Genomic DNA, 18,098 nt, shown 5'->3' on the forward strand with positions numbered 1-18,098 from the left:
TTTTTAAAATGCTATAGAAAATAAAAAGTTTTATTCATTCACATTATAAAAGGGATATGAAAACAATTAGATTTTTTGTTATGCTTCATATTTCTTAATTAGCTCCAAGAGTATTTGTAATATTTCCACGCACAGAGTTGTTCAAGAGAAGGATAACTTCGTACACTAAAATGCTGCTAATATAGATCTTTCAGAGATTACAGATAGATTGGAGGATTTTGGAGGTGTTTTAACACCCTCACTGATGATAATGTGTCTTTAGGCTCAGGGGAAACATAAAATAAATTCTTATAGAAGAGTTATATGTTATACCCAATAGCAGAGTTTACTCTCTCCCTTTCCAATATTGTTGATTATGGCAATAAATGAACTATAGTCATTCTGTTTCACCTGCAACTATAATATTTACTCTGAGGTTTTTAGCCTTACTATAAGCTCAGATCAGAATTTTTGTCTTAAGCCAAGAAGAACAGCTTCAGAGCTTCAAGGAATGGACTGTAACAGAAACTCAAAAACTGATACTTCAAAGAATAAAGTCTTGTGTACAGATTCCCAGGCTGACTCACCTTGTGTGTCTTTGAGGTTGTGCCAGGGTACTGAATCAAGATTTCCAGGGCTCTTTTTAGTCCAGAAGTGGACAACTTTATGAAAGCAGAGGAATTATCCAAGATCCAGTGGGTCAAAAATTAATAGGACCAAAAATACTGAAAAAGGACATTTTATTTTGATTATTTATTTGCAATATTGTTGATATTGTTTTTGTCTTATAAGGAATATATGTGGAGGCCTTATTTCTTTCTTCTTAAGCTATCTCTAGCCCTCAATTTAGAAGACTATGCATTTATAAACTGAATTTTAAACTATGCATTTGTAAAATGAAATATATTTTTAAGTGGTATCTGATTCTCACTTGCCCTGCAGAATTTGGAAACAAATATTGTGACTGAGTTTTCTTACTTTTCAAAGCAATATAGTTACTTGCATAGGTTTAATAATAATCTGCCCTACATTATGCCAAGGCACAATTGGGCAAATTTATTATGCAATGAAGGCCATTATACACAATACAATATTTGAGGATGATTCTCATTTATTCATGTAAGACAGGCCCACTACAAAGAAACAAGGATTGTACTTTATGTATGGAGTCACTACCTACAAACCCAACTAAAGAATACTATATGTAAGACCACAAGAGTTGCACAACTCTTAAGATTAAAGTTAGTGCATAGTAAAGCATTCTAAACTCTCAACCCCAGGACAGCTAATCTTTTCTAGACCTAATCTCTGGACATGAGTTTGGGGAGGAAATCATTGAGGTTTTAGAAGGGAAGGAAAAAAAATTTGGCCCAGTGTTTGCCTGATATGGATAATAACCCATTGTAGCTTTACAATCACCTGGAATATCTTTGTAGGAATGAGTATCTACTTTTCAGTAGATAAGAATAAAGTAGGAGGTAAGGAAAGATAGTTTTAAGAAATGTGGTGTTTAAGAGTAAAGATGTAATGGAAGAGATTATAGGATCAGGTAAAGGTATTTAACTGAGAACTGACATGTAGGGGGAGAAGGCAAGATGCCTATTTGATAGTAATTACTAATACTTTCTAAGAGGCTACTCTGAGCTAGACTTAACACTCCGCAGTGTCAGATACTCTATGTATATTGTCCCATCTATTAATCTTTGCAACAGCTTTATAGGTTAGGTATTATTAACTCTGATTTCCAGATGAGGAGTATGAAGACCAGAGAACTTGTCCAAGCAAGTTGCCCCAAAATGGATGGTGAATAAATGGCATAATAAGGATTTAAATCCAAGTAGGGTAACCCCAGCCCTTTCACACTTAACCACTAGGCTGCAGCTGCCTCTCAGATGTGTGAGTGATTATTTATGTCAGGCACAAGCAGGGATTAACTTTAGAAATAAGAACTTGTGTGAAGAGTGGAATCGAGAAGGAATCGAAGGATTTGCATCCTTGAGTCAGAAGATTATGGACTTTCTTTAGCAGTTCAGGGATACCTAGTTTCTCAGCAGTTTAAGAATATCTACTTTTCTTGCAGTGGAGAAGGATAACTTGTGCTTAGAAGAGGAGGTGAAGAAGGAGGGAGAGATCTGTTCAGAATTGTCTATAAGAGAAGTGAGATCTAACTGGGCAAGGTAGTGATGGAGCAAGGAAGAGGAAATGAAGAGAGATGGAGAAGATAGTTTCAAAAAATTTGTGTAATGATAAGTTAACTGGTTAAAAGGAGGAATATCTGGAAGACTACCTTTTCATACCTCTCCTATACATGCAAATGTACAAGATACATTTAGTGTCATCTGTGTATGAGGCACTGTGCTAGAGGCAAATGATACAGTGGTGGCTAAATCAGACTCAGAGCTGCCCTCAGGGTCTCAAGGTCTAGTTGGGAAGATAGTTGTTCATCAGGTAGTAAAATCATCACATAGAAGTGCACAATTCAAAGTGTTACATGTGTTGAAGAGCCAAAGGGGTGTAAGAGCTCTCTGATAGGCAAATTTGACCTGTTTAGCATGGTGAGGGACTGTTTCTCTACGGAAGTGATTCTCTGACTTCTAACTAGAAAGTAAATTAAGCAAAGAGATATGTCCCTAGGAATTTACACTGGATACTTTTATATCTACAAATAATTTTATCTATGGAAACAAAATGTATTATCACATTAAATCTGTATGAACAGTAGGAAGTGAAAAAATGCCCAGCAATTTCTGAAGAACATAAAATGTCTGAATAATTCTGATAAAATTCTGTTCTGTCACTCTTGTTTATTTATTTGCCCCTTTATTTATTGGCATAAGAGAGATTTCCCCCTAGATTAGTGCTTGTCAAAAGTAGATATATATTTACATTATCTGGGGGGGCTTGCCAATTGCAGAATGCATCTCTTACCCCAAGAGTTTCTTTGGCTGCATTGTCTAAGGTAGAATCTTGGAATCAGCATTATTATGAGGGACCTCATACGATTTTGATGAAGGGAACCCTAGCACCACAGTTGGATAAAAATAGCCCTAGTTCATAATTGTATTCCACATTTGTATTTTCTCCACTATGTTTATCTGGATATACTCTTAGTATCATACCTAGGTTACAACATATAATCCACTTAACAGAAGGCAATATTTACATTTTCTGTATGCTCTCCACATGACAGGTAAACTTAATTAAGTAACTGGTGTCTCCAAACAAAACAATTTCTTTATCATATTTCAGTGTGCTAGCAAACCAAGAGCAAGATAAATGAATCAGTCAAAAACCTTATTATAGCTATTTTTTATACTCTCACAAAATGGAAGAAGTCAAAAAGATGCCAGAGGACAGAATTGCTAGAAGATTATGTTTCTATAATATTTGCTTTTAGTTATTAATGTTGAGAGAATAGCTCAGTGATGATAAAGAAAATGTAGACTAAATCCCAGGAAATGAATTTTTTATTCAAGTATGATCTAGATGTTAAATGATTAAATTGAGTGTCTTGGTAATTATTTCCAAGAATTCAACAAAAGATTCTGAATATATCACCCATGCATGATACTTTGGTTTTCAGAAGGTTATTTCCAACAGAAAATGGTATCCAAGTGCTGGGTAAAGCCAAGAAGGCCTCTATCTAGGTTTACATTGAGTTGAGTTACTTCCTGCATGAAATACTTCCCTGATTCTTCCCCTTCCACACACACAACTCTTATAAACAAAAACAAAAACTGAACATTCCTTCTTTGTGGCCTCAAATTGAAACTGAGCAGGACCCTGTGGGGATCCTGGGCACTAAGCCTTTCTGAGTCCCTCATTTCTTGATTACAGGAAATTGGCTTCATTCAGCCTCCATGACTTTCCCTGAGTTCCAACGGGGCAGGTTCAAACAGCTGCTAATCGGGGAAGGGAGGGAATGCAGAGATAAGGGAGGATCAGTCAAGAAACAACAGTGCAGCCTTGGGGCAGGTCTTGGTTCCCTCTCAAGGGATACACATAACTATATCTTTGAGCTGTTTTTCAGAGACTGAAACCCCCACCAGGTGGGAGAAGTTAACTATATGCTTCCCACAAGCACGTAGACCCCAGATGTGTTGGAACCAGAAGGTTGATGATGCTGACTCCTGATTACCTCCCCACCAACCAATCAGAATAATGTCCATGAGCCGATCACACTGCCTTTGAACCATTACTATAAAATTTCTCACTACCCCCTCCAGGTTAGTACACACAGTTTTGAGGGCATTAGCCTGCTGTGGCCCTGTTTGCCTGACAAAGAAATAAACCTATTCTTTTTTACTTTACCCAAAACTGTGTCTCCAAGATTTAATTCTGTGTTGGAGTACAGAGGCCAGATTTGGCATTGAAATCCATTATGTCAGCGTCTACCAGAAAATCTCAAGCTGTTTATGGTACTTCTTTATTTAAAAGTCTACATACTTGGACTAGAAACAACCAGGTCTTTGTGTCATTCACCTTGCATGGACATCATCTGGCACAGTGCCAATAACAAATTATATACTCTATAAAGATTTGTTGACAGGAGTTGTGAGTAATAAAATGTTTACATGGATTTTTATATAAGTCTTTTTTACTACAAAGAGTAGTGAGTCCTGAATTTAATCCTACTTGCATTATTCATTTCACGTTTTGAAATTTTTACTTTGAATAAGCCATTTCATCATCTCCAAAATAACATGTGAAAACTATATATAAATCTTTGACTTCTCATCTCTCAAAATAAACCAATAGTAATGTAGTATGAGAGCTTTGATTTTACTTGTACTTTTTTGAGAAAATTTTAAAACTAAATTTGTTGCGAGTGTATGATTCAAAAAATACATATCAAATTATGTCTCTATGCTACAAGGATAAACACTTATTAAATAAAGTTGATATTTCTAAAAGAGTGCAGGTTTCCCCTTTAGCCATGGGCCTCCTGTGCACGTTTCAGATAATCCAATGAACATTTGCATTGATTAAATTCTGAATTCCACATAAAAATATCCCTTCCTTTGTTCCATGTTAAAATTTGAACTGTAAGTCATTTGCATTTAAATATCCTTCTAGATTTGGCCCTTTACCAGTCTCAATATCCATTTGGATGATCACCAAAAGATAAAAATCTCAGCAAAATGCTGCGTATGTTGCTTACAATCCTGCTTAATTACTTTGAATCTGTAATTAAAAATTCAAAACAAAAATAAAAATCCAGAATCCATAGAAATACAAATCATAGCAAATGATATTTATGTCCAGTTTAGGATTTAGCATACATTTCACTCTGAATGACTAGTTGCTTTTCTTGAATGAGACACCTGCCTACATAACACACTGCATACAAGGACTGTAAGAGAATCCAGACTGTGAGCTTTGTGAAATTCACTGTCTGGGCCACTTCTTGCCCACTCACATGTTTACTGGTCCACTTGTTCCAAATGAACTAAGTTTTCAATGAGATAGAAGGAAGCAGAACAAGATTACCTTTTCATCAGAACAAGTGTGATTAGACTGGCTAGTTTTTAAAAAGGTAGACTGATTTAAAAGTTATCACACTTGCAGCTCCATTTACATAAACTAGTCTCTTTTTCTATGTCTACTTGGTACATCCTCCATTGTATCTGTTCAGATATCAACTTAACTCCCATTGTTCCTTTTCATATCCAATCAGAAATATATCTACAACCTATTGAGAATCAACAGTATAACAAAATGGACATTAGGATAGCTAGGCTCCATAATTTTTTACTATAGGAGAGTGTTATTGAAACTTTAAAAGTAATTTCTGTAGGAAGGACTTAATAAGCCTAAGAATAAATAACTAAATTTATTGAACATTTAAATAAAGCAAGACAGAGTCAGTTTCAAATATACTAAGCACTATAACTAACTGTTAAGCTAACCTGATTATTAACATTTCCTAACTAGGGACTTGTTATTAGGATTTTTTTTTCAGTCTGAGAATTTAAGTACATTATTTAATAAAAGCTAATAAGTCTCACTGAGCTTTTCTTACATGACTGGGTTTAGAGAATTCCTCTGCATGGGTTTGCTGTCCTTCCTCTTTCTGTTCTTTGCTCTTCCTCCCTTCCTTGGGCTGGTGTCCTGATTTATGGAGCTTACTTCTTTCTCCTTCTGGAATCAGCTTCCACATTCCAGCTGCACTACACTATTTCATTCTGTCTGTGATTTAAGTTCGGGTTGTATGGCTTGAAGCTTACTTAATAATCTCTCAGGAAACATTGACATTAAGGGGAAAAAAACAGCTTTCTGAACTTTCCCCCAGGAATCAAAACACATTTGTTCTTTTCAGTGCTTTTATTCAAAAAATTAAAATTTAAAATTCAGTTTCATTTGCACTAGCCACATTTCAAGTGTTCAATAGCCACATGTAGCTAGTGGCTACCATATTAGACAGTGCAGATATAGAACATTTCCATCATTCCAGAAAGTTTTATTGGAAAACATTGTTTTAGATAATGTATATTTCTTTCTTTGCTCCTCTTACAATCGTTATAAATTACCTTTGTAATCAAAATAACAACGAAGTTATTTACACATTGGAGGATGCTTCCTTGCTCTCAAAATAAATTTAGACTGAAGGAAATCCATATCATGATTTACTTTATCTAAAAAATATGTATCATTAAATGGCCTTCTATCCTGACATCATTAACTGTTTTTTTAAATGAAGCACTTCTGTGAAATTTCTCATTTCAACCACCTAAAATACCAAATTGTTCTGTTACCATGTTCTTTACTTCAGTCTCATTGAGAACACCTATTCAACCAGAAGTGGGGAAAAAAATTACTTATTTAGCAATTAATATTTGGCTGCATTCCTTTTATGTGTATGTGCACTGAGGAATGGTCTATGGGTAGGGAAAATGGTAGGAGAGTCATGTTTTGGATATTTTAGGAGGTTTGTCAAACATCACATACAAATATGAGAGGCTACAATATTGGAAGCCCATGGGCCAGGCTGCAGATATCTATCCATCTGTCTATCCAGTTGTCTGTCTATCTATCCCTATCTATATCTCCTTATTTATTTTGGTCTGCACAGATCTGGGCCACCTGGGGGTTGATGTTTTAAAAATTAATTTCCTTCATATAAAATCTGGAAGGTTTTTAATAATATGGAATTTTCTTCTCTTAAAATATCAGATCTCACAATACTGAATCTATATTTTTGCAGGGCAGTTCAGTGGAGTCTGAGAAGCAGCCTCCTCCTTTAGAAGAAGCATGTGCTTTGTGCTTTCTGACACATGATAGCCCCCAACCCTCCCTACTGGCTACTGCAGCCTAGGCTGCTGGTATATTGAGGTCATTGGCCCAAGCTAAAGGCATCTAAGTTTGAGTCTGCTCCCTATGTGAGGAGCAATCAGAACATATTCTAGTTAGATGTGAAATTGCCCAAGGAACTAAATGATTTGACACAACAGAAATCAGGCAGTAAAAATTGTGTCCTGTCTCAATTTGTATTAATCAATATTTCACCACCACTTCCACCACTTTCTATCAGTGTCTTGATGGGGTTTATTGGCATTTATCGGAGTGGCCCATTGCTGCTGTACTACAGAGTATGTGCACACTAAAAGATATCTGTTAGATCTTAATGCACAAAAAAGTGTTGAGTTAATTGTCAAAACTATCCTTGATAATATGACACACAATAAAGCAACTTTAATTTCCATGGATCAGTTTCTCATGCAATTGTGTACTTTATTGGAAAACATTAATCAAAGAAGTCATGCAATCTTAACAGGACTGCTGATTAGATGTCTGTGGAGCTATGTGACTCTTCTAAGACACATACGTGTCAATAAGAGAGTGAGACAAATATTTGTATGTGCTTGCTAAGATGCTTCTGAAAAACAGTTCTAAAAGGAGGCAAAGTTGTTTTGTGCAACCTATGTCAGTGAAATCTGCTGAGTCCTCCAAAGCAATTACAGCACTCATCTGTTTTCCTGTGTATTTGTTTTTGTGATTGTTGTTTTAAGCCACTCCTACTCTTCTAGAGTTACAGCTCCTTGGCACATAGTTCATTCTTCACTGGTGCAAATATATTAAGAAACATGGAACCTGTTGCAGAAAACACATGTGTGAACAAGGAATATTTCTCCAAGGTAAAAAATGTACAATATTTTAAGTGGAACTGTGTAGAACATCTTGGATATTTCCAGTTTTATGTATTTTTGTTTATTGGTAATTGAAAAGCCCAAGCTTCTTTGTTTTCTCAATAATTTCTCTTCTCTTGTGGGCACAACTCTACACTAGCCAGAAGATCAATTTCAGATTAGGCTGAGTAAAAATGCCTTACATATGCAACACTATCAGGGTGTGGGCAAGCCCTCACAGACTGAAACCTCAATGCTCTTGAGAAGAGGACTTAACTAATATTTTGGAGAGTATTTTTTGATTAGCTTAATCTTTTTTCTACTTCAGAGAAATTTCAAGTGAAGCAGTATGATCATTCTCATTTCAGAAATGAAGAGACTGACGCATACAAGGGAAGTAATGTGTGCTAAGCCCCAGCACAAGATATTGGAGGAAAGGCTTCGGTTTCCAGTTTCAGTCTTTTGTTTTCCTAGTTCGGTGGGCTCTGCTGCCCCCTCTAAAAATGAACAAGGGGGAGAGAGATTGGCTGAAAACTGCGAGAAGGAATGGCTCTGAATTAAGAGTTTCTGGGAGGAATACTGAGGAAACAGACCCCGCAGCTTTGTTGACTGAGTCCGCAATCCTGTTTTGCTCTGATGCTTTAACTCAGCCTGGCGGGCTCCAGCCATTAGCAGAGGGCATCGCCAGGAGGAGACTGGTGAGAGCATTTCGGAGGCACGCGCGCATCGTGGCACGAGTAGCTTGGGTCATGACCAAAGAGCGAAGGATCCAAAAGTCAGCTAACTGGACAGATCAAGATTTAGATTTGTCTTGTTTTGTTTTGTTTTTGTGACCCTTTGTTTCCTCTTTCCTATTCTAGCTTTTGCCCTGAGCAGCAGCGTACACCACCCGGGCTGCCGGCTTTTGAATCTGAATGCGCACTACCCAACTTGGAAACTGTCAACCGACACCAGTTCAGGAAATTGCAACCAATTGATCGTGGGCAAACAGGATCTGAACTCGCTTCTCCTTCCCGTTGGAGCGCAGCGACCGCCCAGTTAGAGTTGCACCGGCGCCCTGCGCTCCAGCCCTGGCGGAGGGTTGGTCTTCCGCGCGCAGTCGTGCGGCGCTTTTCCGTGGTCCTGCGCGGGGTCCAGCCCCCCACCTCTGCTCCTATAAGCAAAAAGGAGAGCGACTCCTGGTTGCAGTTCTGGGATTTTACCATCTCCGCCAAGTCGCTGGGCTTCTGCCTCCCAGATCCGCCTCGAGCCAGCTCGAGATCTCCTCTCACCCTCAGCGCCCGCAGCTGGGACTGTCCGCCCCGCCTTCACCCTAGCCCTCGCCCTGGCCTTGGCCCTGGCCTCTCCTCGGAAGATGTGGTGAGCCCGGCCCTAGTCCGGGGTCTGTCCTCGCCGGGCCGTCTCTCATAGAACTGAGGAGCGGGAGAATAAGGGAGGGGGTGGTGGAAGGTAGGAGTGGTGCGAACACACAGAGTATCAAACTTGGGGGTGGCCAGTGGGGGTCAGGGGAGAAGAGAAGCCGTTGCAGGCGGCTGTGGGGCCCCGGGAGGGGGCTCTGGGCAGGGTCCCGCTGCGCGCGTTCCAAGCCCTCCAGGGGGAGAGACCTGGACTCTGTTTCCAGCTCCATCGCACGGAGAATTTCCGTCCAGCCTTCTCCATTGAGGGACCTTTGTCCCCCACCCTCCGCCCCTGTTTCTTTTTCCTCGAGGAAGGGATTCGCCTCCCGCCTCCGGAGCCTCGGATCCCAACACGCTCCTCTGGCCGCGCAGTGCGGGGCGTGGCGGTGCCCTTGCGCTCTGCTGCGGAGGTGGGCTGCGGACCCCAGGGGCGCAAACCTCCTAGCGGCTCCGACTGTCAGGCGGACGCTGCGCTCTCCTGCTCTCCCGCGCGCGCGGCTGCCCAACACCGTCGGATCGGACGGACTGGGCCTGCCTTTGGGAACCGCCCAGTGCCCTCTCCGGGTCGGCGGGCTAGATAATCATCAAACTGACAGGTGGCACACGTCTGGCTTCCACGTCTCAGCAGAAGCGCGAGGGCCGGGTCAGTAAGTGTAAGTCCTAACTGATTCACCTTCTGGTAATGAGAACACCCCAAAAGAAGCTTTCGGGTCCTTTGAAGAGGGATGGGGGAGGTCCTCATGAGTGTAGGGGCTTTTGTTCCACATTTAGGCCGAAGATGGGCATTGTGGGTGAGACCATCCCTGTTTTCTACACTCACTGGAATACTCCTCACCCATTGAAGAGTCTTGACTATTTCCCTGACTCTTCTTAGAGAGAGGTAATTATCTTTCCAGAACAGCAGGTTGTTACTGTTCCTGCCTCTTTAAAAATCAAACACCTGTTTAGCGGGGAAGGTCATACTTCATTCTCCAAAGCTGTTCAAGAATGGACACATTCATGTAAGCGTTCGCTGGTTCTGCACCAGAAGGGCTCACTCCCTGGTAGGAGCATATGATGGACAAAAAGGAGGCAAAAGGAAAAGCTTTAAGGCTTTTGGAAATAGGGACACATCGTGTAAACTCAGTGACACGAAATACACAGTGCTGTTTTCAAAGGTCAGAGAGGCTCAAATAGACAGAAGAGGTACATTCCCAATCGCCTTGGTGAATATTTTCAACTTTCTGCTTATCAGGCAAATGGTCATGTCTTACATGCAACATTCTTGGATGTCCACACCCCCTCTCTCCAGGACTAATACATATAGGGCATATGGCATATTTTCTGGGATTCTTCCCTGAGAAAAATTCCTGGAAAGTTTTGTGATTGTAAAGGTATTAAGTTTTTACTAAGGCCAACCTGTGACAGTAAGAATACTGTTGCAAAAAAAAACCCCACAAATTTAAATATGGAGTCAAAGCATAAACTTGTTTCCCACTTAGATAATTTGAAGTTCTTTGACTCTCTGGGGGAAAAAAGTCCTGAAGCCATTTTCCTATCTACGAAGAAATAGTTCTATAACTGAATCTCTAATGATTCACTCGTTCAAGAAAACTACCACTCACAGTTCTCCTTGAATGTCTTGAACAGTGTGATGCCTCATTTTTACCTTATTTCATGGAAACGTTTTTCCCCTTTTCTATTCATCTTTGAATTGTTGTGCTTTTGAGTTTTTACTCTGGCGACTCCCTCTGTGTACTCTCTTATCCTCTTCCACTTTTTCAGAAGTGCAGTCATAAAATTATACATTCTCTGGGTAACACTCTGACCTGGTTGAAGGCCAGTCGTGTGCTTGAGAACAGCTATTAGAATCCACATGCTAATACCCTGTAGATCAATAATCATTCCTGTAGAGAAGCTTTAAAGAAGTGAATAAAGAAAATGAGACTGAAAAGAAAAAGCAAAATAAGTTAATAAATCAAATATGCTCCTAATAACCTTCAATCTTGGGCTTGCTCCCAATTTAGTTTGCTGCAAACCTCAAACTCAGACCTTCTGGAGTCTCATTAGTTCTGTTAAAGACCTGTCAGGATTGACTAATTGTGCTCTGTAGAGTCTCATTCTTAGTCTAAGGGAAATGAAAGGGCCCATCAAATAAAACACTCCAAGATTTGAATGGTTAGTTTCCACTTTCTCTAATCACTAAAGAATGGAGGCAAGTGCAAAAGGCAGCCTGGACTCTTTAGAACATTCTATTTGAAATGTATGCAGAGAGAATGAGAATATATCAGTAAAGAAAATGCATGACTGTGAAAATCTCTATCATCTTTGTGATAAGCAACTATTAGTGTGTGTGTGTGTGTTAAGCCCTTGGAGAGAGAAAGTTTCCTCGTGGTATGTACTGACTAACAATTTTTAATATTCTAATCAGAGATTATATCTTGGAACAACTTTCTTGTAGAGGTGGTTACCTGATTAAGAACAAGAAAATAAGCACAGAGATGTCATATCAGAGTAAGAATCCTATATAAGCAATTATCTTCAGTAAAGGAAAGGATCAAAATTGTTACTTTGTACTTTGCTGACCTCAATTATTCAGTAAAATTGTGCTTTCCATATTTGCTAAGATTTAAACAATGGATGGAAACAATCCAGACTGTGTCCTAAAAGACACAGCTGTGGTGAGGAGGCTGAAGGAAAACAACTGTGATGTGTCATGTGCTCCTTGCAGGATTAGAAGTGAGCACAGGTTGTTGAGATAAGTGAGTAGGGAGGGCAGAGAGGCATGAGAAAGGCTGATGTGTTGCTGGAATTGGAAGTAGTTTGGTATGACAGAAGCATCAGGTATATCCTAAGATGTCAGGAGAGATGAAGGTAGGGTTGAGTTCAAGGAAAGCTTTGAATGTCATACAGTGGAGTTGGGGTTTTCTTGTGTATGTCAGTGTTATCAGCCTGTACATGCAGCAACTGTAGTGGGAAAGCAAATTAATGAAAGCATATATGCAGGGGAAGCTCAGCAGATCATGCAAAACAGAACCTATTCAAGAATGCAAAAGAGAAGGAATTTAACGCAGAAAATTGGTTACACAAGTGATGGAAGCCAAGCAGAGGATGTTGAGGCCACACAGGGATTAGCAAGAGCAAAGAATCATTACTACCTCCAGATAGAGGGACACAGGGAAAAAGCAGTATGACTGAATCCAGGGACCTTGTGCCTCCACTGGAAACAAAATCACTGCAGACCATTCCCGTGGGAGCCAGCCATAGAGGGATGGCTGAGGCACTGGTAAGAGGAGAGAGGGAGGGAGAAGAGTACAGTGGCTTCTGGATTCTCCCTTCCTCCTGCCTCCTAGTTACCTGCCAGTGCCTCCTGTTGGCCAAGTGCAGCCAGCATCCCAATGTCCTGGGTGCCTGGAAATATGGTCAACAAGAGTCAGCCCTCCAGCATCAGGGGAAGAATGGAGCTGAGCAAACAGGCTCAGCCAGACATTGTCTGTGGCATGAATAAATATGACTCACCTACCAATGTAGGTAGATGTGATTATGATTAATAAAAAACAAATTCATTTCAAAGAGGTTCTGAATTAATGGTGGCAGCATTTTTTCATTTTGAGCATATTCAAAAAGTACTACCATTATGATGTTGGGCTCCGGATGTTTTTATAGACTTGAGAAGGTAACTTTATATTAGAAACTGATTAGTATTATTTGAAGCAATTTGGAGACATTGGGGAAATGAAATGATCACATCTGAATTTCAGAAAAAACACTTTAATGTCAGAGTATGCTCTATTCAGTAAATGTAAGAGCTTTAGAGTAGGGGCACTATCCTGTTGTTTTTTCCCCCAGCACAAATCCTAATTCCTGACAGTGGGTTTTAAATACTTGCTGAATGCACGTTTGAATAAGTATAAGCATCATGAGAGTGGAGCCACCTCTGGCACTTAGTAGATGCTTAATTATATTAGTTAAGTGAATGAATGAATGAGGAAAGAAATGAAGGAAGGAAGGATAGGGAAAGGGGAGATAAGTTAGACAACTATTAGAGTTATTACAGTAAGAAATCAAGAAGGACAAAATTAACGTGGTAGAAATAAGAGGACCATTGGGAGAGATATTTAACAATAGTCTGAGGGTTCTCTTAAACATGCGGGCTAAAGGAGATGAAAAAGCCTGCATAGTTACCTGCTTCTTAACTTTACGTGGCTTAATTAATGAGGATAGTATTGACCTAAGTAGGGCACACAGAAGGATTCTGAGGGTTGAGGTGCGTGACTAGAAAAGAAAGGTGTTAAAACTTTTGTATTCAGGGATTAGAGAGAGATGAAATTCAGATTGGACATATTTTCATACAGTTCCTATGTAGGATTCTGCTGTATGTCAGGTAGGAAGTTTATTTCAGATCATAAAAAAATCTGCTGTTTTACACAGCCTACCTATTTTTAACGCTAATCCCTACATTAGAAGAACTGGCTATGAAACAGAATCTGCTCAGTTTATCTTAAATATTTTATACTCCTAAAGTCCAAGCACCAGGCAAAAGATTTTAATATTTGTCGCTTTTCTGTGCAATTAGTTGCTATATTTATAAATGTAAAGCAGTCAAGATATTGAAGCAAACTTTATCTACCTTAAAATTAATTTGATGAATTTATAGCAGTTATAAAATTAATTGATAATGTTTGTAATATCCATCTCACTTAAAATGGATTGAATCAATTTGGTCGCATTCACAAAGGAATTGTGTCTATACTATAGACATTACATTTTGCCTTCATAATAAACATTTCAGGGATCTGATTTAATTCATCCATATTTGTGAATAGACCTATTAAGGGTCCACTTTATTGAAATGTTCTACTATGTGCAAATTTAGGGATCAGAGTACAGGTACTTTGAGCCCCAACCAAAATGAAACCAATCCATTTGTGATATTCCTTGCACCCTTGAGTTTTCCTCGTTCCATATTTGTTCATTTTTTAAATTGTAGATTCTTGTGCTAGTTGATGAAAATGGGCCCATTAGGTGCAGAGGCTGATGAGAACCAGACAGTGGAAGAAATGAAAGTGGAGCAGTTCGGTCCAGGGCACACCACTCCTAGAGGGGAGCTGGCCCCTAACTCTGAGCCGGAGCTTATAGACAGCACGAAGCTGATTGAGGTACAGATCGTCCTTATATTGGCCTATTGCTCCATCATCTTGCTTGGGGTGATTGGCAATTCCTTGGTGATCCATGTGGTGATCAAATTCAAGAGCATGCGTACAGTAACCAACTTTTTTATTGCCAATCTGGCTGTGGCGGATCTTCTGGTGAACACCCTGTGCTTACCATTTACACTTACCTACACCTTAATGGGGGAGTGGAAAATGGGTCCCGTCCTATGCCACTTGGTGCCTTATGCCCAGGGACTGGCGGTACAAGTGTCCACCATCACCTTGACAGTAATTGCCCTGGACCGGCATCGTTGCATTGTCTACCACCTGGAGAGCAAGATTTCCAAGCGAATCAGCTTCTTGATTATTGGCTTGGCTTGGGGTATCAGTGCCCTGCTAGCAAGCCCCCTGGCCATCTTCCGGGAGTATTCATTGATTGAGATTATTCCGGACTTTGAGATTGTGGCCTGTACTGAGAAGTGGCCTGGTGAGGAGAAGAGCATCTATGGCACTGTCTACAGTCTTTCTTCCTTATTAATACTGTATGTTTTGCCTCTGGGCATCATCTCTGTTTCCTATATTCGTATCTGGAGTAAACTTAAGAACCATGTCACCCCTGGAGCTGCTAATGACCACTACCATCAGCGGAGGCAAAAAACCACCAAAATGCTGGTGTGTGTGGTGGTGGTATTTGCAGTCAGCTGGTTGCCGCTCCATGCCTTCCAACTTGCTGTCGACATTGACAACCAAGTCTTGGACCTGAAGGAGTACAAACTTATTTTCACTGTGTTCCACATCATTGCCATGTGCTCCACCTTTGCCAACCCCCTTCTCTATGGCTGGATGAACAGCAACTACAGAAAGGCTTTCCTCTCAGCCTTCCGCTGTGAGCAGAGGTTAGACGCCATTCACTCCGAGGTATCTGTGACATTCAAGGCTAAAAAGAACCTGGAAGCCACAGAGAACAATGGTCCTAATGATTCTTTCACAGAGGCTACCAACGTCTAAGGCAACTGCCATGTGAAAATATATGGATGAATTCTGACCAGAGCTGTAAACCTGGTTGAGTGGGGCGTGGAGGTGCATCCTCATTTCCCATTTTAAGGAAGCATCTGAATGGAAGCATCTGCAGTGTAATTCGTGGAAAACTCGTTGTCAGAGTCTAGTAAAAACACTCCAATTCAAAGATAAGGCAACAAAACTTTGCTTACAGTTGCTTAGATTGTAGGTTGAATTATGAATAAAAGCAGAGAGAAATGGTTTTGACTGTTTCCCAGAGTGAAGGAAACATGAACAAGGAGTTGGTGTTATCAGCATTGCTAAGAGGTGGTGGGTAAAAAAGTTGACTTTAAAATCACATTAGGGCATAGAACGGGGATGACGTATAATTCACTGCTCCCCCCTCATCTGATGAAAAGGCTGTCAACACCAATTTCCCTAGAAAGCCACAGACTCTTCTCTATTGTATTTTGCCTTTTTGTTATTCTTCCTATGGACTAAAACCATCAGAGAACACTGCAGGTAAATGTTACCAACTATTTGAATGACTTCAAGGAAATAAACTGAAATTTTCTATGTTATTAGTGTTTTGGCAAATGATGGGGGGAATCTTTACCACCCAGTTAGCCAATTGTTTTTTAAAACCAAATGCACATTTAACGGAAAGTTTCTTCAACTTAGAATCAAAGGCTGAAATTCTCAGAGAAATGTAAACCATCATTTAACTTCTCATTTCAACTTGTCCCTGCTTTGTATAGTTACTATTTGAATAACAAGTAAGCATGCCACACAATACTTTTAGTCATTGCTAATTGTAACTTTTTGAACACATATTACTCCTATGTTGGAGCTGAGTTTGTCTTCACTAAAAATTAAATCAGATTAGGAAATAGTTTTGTGGCATTTTGTAACATTTTGCGGTTATTTGTAAGCAGTTTTTGCACAGGTACATACTCTAATGTGTTTACTGCAGTGTTATTATTATTTACTTTTGAAATTCATCTTCCATGGACCCATTCATGATTCATAAAACAATGTAATTTCATCAAAATGGAACCCATCTGGCGAGAACTATTAAAAACATTACATTCATTCCACTTTAAAAATGTTCAGTTTGGACCAGTTTCAACATAAGTTATCCTCCTTTCAAAATAATTAGCTATATTTTTGGATAACTTCTGAATATATACATAATAAAATTTTACCTATAAATAGTGGAACATAGATGCTGTAATACTTTTCTTTTAATGATTTTGTGAATACAATTTTTATTTCAGTATTATCCAACCAAAGATGCTTAAAACCCTATTACATTCATGAAAAATAATTGAGATATTAAAATAGCTGTACTTCTTTGAATGTTGTTAATGAGGTTTCACTTGTAATCATATTTTTTATAAGTATGACTGAATTTGTGAATAGATTGCTTAAATTTTAAGTAAATTCATCATGACTGTTGCATTTAGTTATAAACATTAACTTTGTGAACAGGAGCAACTTATTTTATGGATACATTTAAAATTCATATTATGGCTCTTACTGAATTATTTTCATGCTAGAAATAAAAGACTGGTCTTGAAGTAGACTGCACTTTTGGAATACTGAAAAAGAATGAAAACAATGGAAGTTAGATTAAGTGTAAGACTGAATAAGAGGTTGATAAATAATGTATATCTGTAACATATAATTGAATAATTCACTTTTCTCTTGGACCTGGCATAACGGTCCCAGAAGAAGCTTTTTGTCTTTTAAATAGCAGTTACTTTGCTTAAGATGCTAATAGATAATTGTGCTCAAAGATTTTTTTTTTCCTCTTGGAGAATTCTTACACTGTAGGAAATGTGCATGCTACTGGATCACCTGTTGTCATAGTAAATTATTAGAATTCAATTAATATTTGTGATCTAATTAATTATGTTAACTCATTAATAAAATGTCTTTTATGTAGTGATTTTATCTGTTGAAATAAAAAGAATTTAGGAAATTAGAGAAATGTGTGTTAATTTATGTCAGAGTTCCTGTCCAGGATGAGATAGCCTTTGACACAACTAAAGAAAGGGAAATCATGGTGGCTCCTGCACAGTTAGTCTAGTGCTCTCTCCAGTCTGTACATGAACTTGAGTCAATGGACTCATTCCTGTGGTTGCAGATATAAACCATATTCTGACAATGCCTGAATATACCTCTATTTTCAGGCCTGACCTTTCTTCTGGATGTCAAACCTCTATCAGCCCACTTGACGTGCCCACATAGTTTCTCACCAGCAGATCAAACCCAGTGTGTCTAAGTCAGAACCTGCCATTTTGATCCACACCCCACCCCACCTCCACTTTGTTTTCCTGTGTTGCCTGTCCCAGTCATGACACTGCTATCCACCCAGTTCCCAAAAGTGTAAGCACTTTGGAGTCACTCTTGTCTCTTCTGTCTCTTTATAACACACGTCCAATTAATTCTCACATTTTGTG

General features: G+C 39.2%; 1 protein-coding gene across 1 annotated transcript; it reads left to right on the plus strand.

Moving 5' to 3' along the window:
* The first annotated feature begins 14,473 nt into the window (after positions 1 to 14,473).
* Positions 14,474 to 16,603, plus strand: NPY2R (neuropeptide Y receptor Y2). The gene has a single exon (XM_024766970.1). The coding sequence runs from the start codon at positions 14,488 to 14,490 to the stop codon at positions 15,640 to 15,642; it is 1,155 nt and encodes a 384-aa protein (XP_024622738.1). The 5' UTR covers positions 14,474 to 14,487; the 3' UTR covers positions 15,643 to 16,603.
* Positions 16,604 to 18,098: the final 1,495 nt, after the last annotated feature.

Source organism: Neophocaena asiaeorientalis, unplaced genomic scaffold, assembly GCF_003031525.2.
Source record: "Neophocaena asiaeorientalis asiaeorientalis breed wild unplaced genomic scaffold, Neophocaena_asiaeorientalis_V1.1 scaffold1280, whole genome shotgun sequence".
Lineage (NCBI taxonomy): Eukaryota > Metazoa > Chordata > Mammalia > Artiodactyla > Phocoenidae > Neophocaena > Neophocaena asiaeorientalis.